Consider the following 4,738-nt stretch of genomic DNA (forward strand, 5'->3'; position numbering starts at 1 on the left):
AAGCCCATGGACTCAGGTATAACACGAAAAAGACCGAGCTCCTAGTTTTTAAGTACCTGGGTCACTGGGTAACCGATAACTTGCATGATAGTGCCGACATGGAGAGGTTGAGAAGGGCCCTGTCTGTTAAATGTAGCAGCCTGTGGGTGAAGTATACGCAGAGAACCCTGATTTCATTAAGGGTGCAATATAACAACGCTTTTAGGATGCTGATGGGGCTGTCGCGACACTGTAGTGCATCCGGCATTCACGGAGGCGCACACAGATGGCTTTCATACCATTATGGGCAAGAAGGCTGTCTCACTTTTGGGTGCAACTACACGTGCGTAGGGTAGTGGTCTAGACTTTTACGTCTTTTCACTAAAATTAAGTAATTTTGTATTGTACTAACCATAGCACGTAAGAAAAATTTACTGTATTACTAACATTATTATGGATCGTGGTCCGAAATAAATAATTCTATTCTATTCTAATAAGGCCGCCTGTTGCACATTATCTTACTATCTTTATACCTAAGATAATTGTGTTTCAACTGTAATTTTATGTGCAATAAACATTATTTCATTCATTCTTTAAAATTACGTTGTTTTCAATTATTAGTCCGCATTTTCATGGAGATAAATAAATAAAACAAGCTGAGTCTGGATAGTCACGTTGTGAATTCGGAACAATAGTCTAGTGTCAACTGTTAGTTTCGCCAAGGAGCATATAGATGGCGCTGTCATAAGTTTATGAAATAAACATCGTGTATTTTTATTTTACGAGAAATGATTTCCTATGTGCTATTAAATAAAAAAATAAACAAAATATTGAAGAGATATAATATGTAAATAAGTAAGTTCAACTTAACTTTTAATCATTACAAATCAATATTAAGACAATAAAACTGAAAATAATATTGTTTCCATTGCATCCGTGTAACTATTTTAAGATTGCTAAATTTGACTTAAGACCAATATTACTTCAATGTCAAAGTCGCGTTATGGTACGAACTGAGTGAATGAATAGTCACAAAGCTGAGTTTGAACATTGCAAATAAGCTATAAATATTTTAAGCGCGTTATGGTACGGAAAGTCAATGTAAGGTTAAAGTAATATTGTTTTAAGAGGTTGTGGTAGGCCCCCAGGAGGCATCATAGTGTTCGAGTAGCGTCTTATTTGATATTTTAATTAGCAAAATTACGATGTTCTTTTTTCAGCTCAGTGGCACTGGCAAGTACTATAGACAATATAATTTTGATTAAAGAACTAAAAAGAGTACGTATATGATATGATGACATTATAATTGACAGATGAAAGTACAGGAGTAGAAAAATTAATTTAAATGCGATATTTTGCAAAATTTTGTCATTTATAACATATACGTTGTTTTGTTATTAAGCAAGATAAAGTTGAAATTAGGCAATGTAAATTTTTGTATTGTTAATCAACGTTATCCAGTTTAAATTCGAGATAGATAAAACCGACGTCAACTAGACAGATACACACCCACAACGTTATAATTCTCCTTGATCTCAACATTCGTAAAACGAAGAAACGACAAAGAGCAGTCCCGTATCTTTCTACATAAGTTTTGTTTATAGTGCCCCTCCCTATCAACCTCTTACTTATGCGGGAAGGTCACTATGACCTGTGCAAGCTCGCTTGGGACCATCTAAGTCAGGTCCTAACGCCAGATCAGCACCCATCATTCATCCGGTTCTCTGTAGGGCGAGTGCTTTCGGTGAGCCGCCCCGGGTGCACGTACAGCACCCTCCTTATTTTCCAGATAGGTACCGGAGCTGTAAGGCACGCTCATTTCCCGACGCCGAATGAACGGCGTCTCTCCAGTTCCCAAATTCCTATGCGGCCGGAGGGACCGGAAGTTGTCTAGCTCATCCTCTACTAGCTCTCCGGGCTAGTGCCGGAGATGCCAAGTGGAAGTGTCCTGCGACAATGTCCGGACATAGCCACCGACCTAAAGGGCAACTCACTTACCCCGCGCGTCTCCTCGCCTCAGGCTCTCAACTAGACCGCTACTAAGACGCGCTAGCTGGGCGCGGGACGAACGCCCCGGTCACCATCTACTAGGGCAGACGAATGCGTTCGTCCCTGCAGCTAACCACACGAGTCTTTACCCAAGTCCGGGTCCGCCAGAGACGCACGTGAAGACGTATCATTGGCGGAGGGCTTGGCCCGGACGCCCGCCGTATTCTTTTCTTGCCGTCGAGCCCGTAGTCTCTCCGGAAAACCCTATCTCTCGGGTCAGTAGATAGGGACAAGGGACAGCGTGCATAACCAACCACCACCAACCTTCCCATGGCCCTATCAACCTTCTTGGTTATACGGGACGAAACAAAGTACAAATATTATTCTAACTCCTATGTCCCTAATGCAACTCTCAGGGACAAAGAGCAGTCAAGAAAAGAGCTATGGGAGTATAGAAGACTCAGCTATTCTTCTATAACAATTTGAATTTGTTTATACAAGCTAGGGGGCACCCGCGTGCGGTCCTTCCGTCGCGTCGCAGCAGATAAATGAGGGCCATTTCTCAGACATCTGCTCGAAAAATATTAATAGCAATCATCTAGCATCACAACGATAGTCTAGCATCTAGACTATCGTTGTTAATATTTTTGTTGTAGCCGAGACGTGAACATGATTATCGCGATAATCATAGGAAAGTGCAAGAAGCTTAATGAATTTAGAATTGTCAACATTTTGCTACGGAGCGGCGTTTACCTTCTACTCATACCCGATGATTTGAAGTGGGCTATTTTTACCCTTGATTATTAACGAAAAGATTTTTAGTCTATTTGCTTGTGTGGCAGCTACACAGTGGCGCTGGGCGTAACGGTGGGCGCCGGCTGTTTTTTGTTGGCGCTGAACGTGTTAGTATTCGCGGGCATCTACCTTCAGCGGGGCCGCGCGCGCCGCAACCGCCGCCGGCATCATCGGCAAGGTGAGTGTGCGCCTTTATGTTTCATTGCGTTTCTGCCTGTCTCTATAGTTGAATTTAAACTGAACAAATCAAAACGTACCATCTTAAAGCTCTACGCAATTTATTTACTGGAATTGGAGTACAGTAGTATGATGAACTGTCATTGAATTGACCAAACCGTTTCTCAATACGGCGTCAACCCATGGCGTACCAATCGGGCACTCTCAATTCCCTAATCTCAATTTAGATCGATCTGATTAACCAGCAAGCGGCGGACGAATCCACAGAGAACAATCACCGGAAGAAATGGAATTATGGCATGGGCTCGGTTCGGCTCACTTGTACTTCAAAATGGACTGAAAAATAGCTACTTTTTTGTTTTATAATTAGGAGGAAGTAAAACAGTGGAAAGTATAATTTGTAGGTACCTAGTTTGTGTTTGTAGCAAAGTTTATAATTGGCAGGGAGCGCCCGCGCGAGCTCCGGCACACACCTGGACCGCGAGTTGTCCGCGGTCGGTGCAGACATGGGCGCTTCGGGGGCGGCACTGTCGCCGCGCAAGAGCAGTCTTAAGGTAACGGGTGATATCTTACGGCTTCGAATACTGGTGTAGTGCTCGTAGACATTTATTATTAATAATAAAGAGCGTGCGAAGTGTTGTAGTAACATGGTGCTCGCTTTCCACAGCGCAGCAGCGACTTGTCGGAGCTAACTGCGAGGCCGAGCAGCGGCAACGTCGCACCGCCCAAAAAGCGAGTGCAGATCAAAGAGATCTCGGTGTAGACGAGTTCTGATTGCGACTGCACCCTTCGAGCTCGTCAGCTCGTACAATATTTAAGTCGACCCAACCAATCTGGGTTTCTGTTCTTTTGTATTAGATGATAAATTAAAGGAATTGTGAATGGATATAAATTGTTAGACTCGGTGTGCGGTGCAACCGATTGACTCTGCTGCGTGCACGTGTGTAGACCTGCCGACAGACGTACGCGTCTCCCTCTCGACCAAAGTACCTACGGCTTTAGCCCTGAACCGTTCGCTCACTTCAGTTGTTTCTGTATTTGTTACTAGTTTAAATTATGTCTTTGGACGTAGACGATGCTCGAATTTACTCATAGTTGATGTTGTTTCGTTCTATTTCATGTTGTATGTTATGTACCTTAAATGTTTAAAGAGATAATCGAAATCCTCATGTTTGGAGAATACTTCAAAAGTATTCCTAGACCTTTACAACTTGTTTAGAATTTCTTAAAGTCTTATTTATTTACTTGATGTAATGTAATACAGATAGATTGAAATGATTACTCTAAGATATACAGTCTCCTGTTCGAATCGATACACTCGCTGTGCGGACACTCTGTATATAATGTTTTAGCGTAAACTTGTAAATAGTAGTGATCGTCGTCGTCGATATCTGTGGACTCCGATGGTTTTTTCATCGCTGAAATGAGATTTTAGTATTAAACCACTTTTCCTGAAAAAATTGTTTTATTTGATTACCGTCCGTTCTTGTGACATTTCTTTGGTTGAAGAACTCAACCGTAGATAGTATGTATGTATTTTATTCAAGTGGATAAAAAAAGCCGAAGTAACATTCTGAAGCAGTGTCGATCTCCGCCGCCGTCCCGCTCCGCCCTGCACCTCCCCTCTATCGGCGCTACATATTTCCCTGGGAAAAAGTTTTAATGCTTGTGCAGACGCCCTCGCCGTCGCATCTTCCCAAATTAACTATTCAGCTGAGTTCATCCGCTAGTTGCCAACAAAATTTCACTAATCTTTATTGTTCCTTATTTTTTTAAAGAAATATTTTGAAAGCCTCGT

At 42.3% G+C, this 4,738-nt stretch overlaps 1 protein-coding gene across 1 annotated transcript; it reads left to right on the plus strand.

Annotated features, from left to right (window-relative positions):
* The first annotated feature begins 1,609 nt into the window (after nt 1-1,609).
* Nucleotides 1,610-4,386, plus strand: LOC113232475. The gene is made up of 4 exons (XM_026467222.1): nt 1,610-1,723; nt 2,791-2,941; nt 3,385-3,494; nt 3,608-4,386. Exons 1-4 carry the CDS (start codon nt 1,610-1,612, stop codon nt 3,701-3,703), a joined length of 471 nt encoding a protein of 156 aa, XP_026323007.1. The 3' UTR covers nt 3,704-4,386.
* The last annotated feature ends 352 nt before the right edge of the window (nt 4,387-4,738 follow it).

The sequence above is a fragment of the Hyposmocoma kahamanoa genome, unplaced genomic scaffold (genome assembly GCF_003589595.1).
Source record: "Hyposmocoma kahamanoa isolate Upper Pololo Valley unplaced genomic scaffold, ASM358959v1 102, whole genome shotgun sequence".
NCBI lineage: Eukaryota > Metazoa > Arthropoda > Insecta > Lepidoptera > Cosmopterigidae > Hyposmocoma > Hyposmocoma kahamanoa.

What these genes read in the sequence shown, in the direction of transcription:
- LOC113232475 (XM_026467222.1), top strand. Translation starts at nt 1,610, where the DNA reads ATGCGGGAAGGTCACTATGACCTGTGCAAGCTCGCTTGGGACCATCTA. An exon ending in CTGTAGGGCGAGTGCTTTCG is followed by an intron (nt 1,724 to 2,790) that starts GTGAGCCGCCCC and finishes AAAGATTTTTAG; the next exon opens with TCTATTTGCTTGTGTGGCAG. An exon ending in CCGCCGGCATCATCGGCAAG is followed by an intron (nt 2,942 to 3,384) that starts GTGAGTGTGCGC and finishes TATAATTGGCAG; the next exon opens with GGAGCGCCCGCGCGAGCTCC.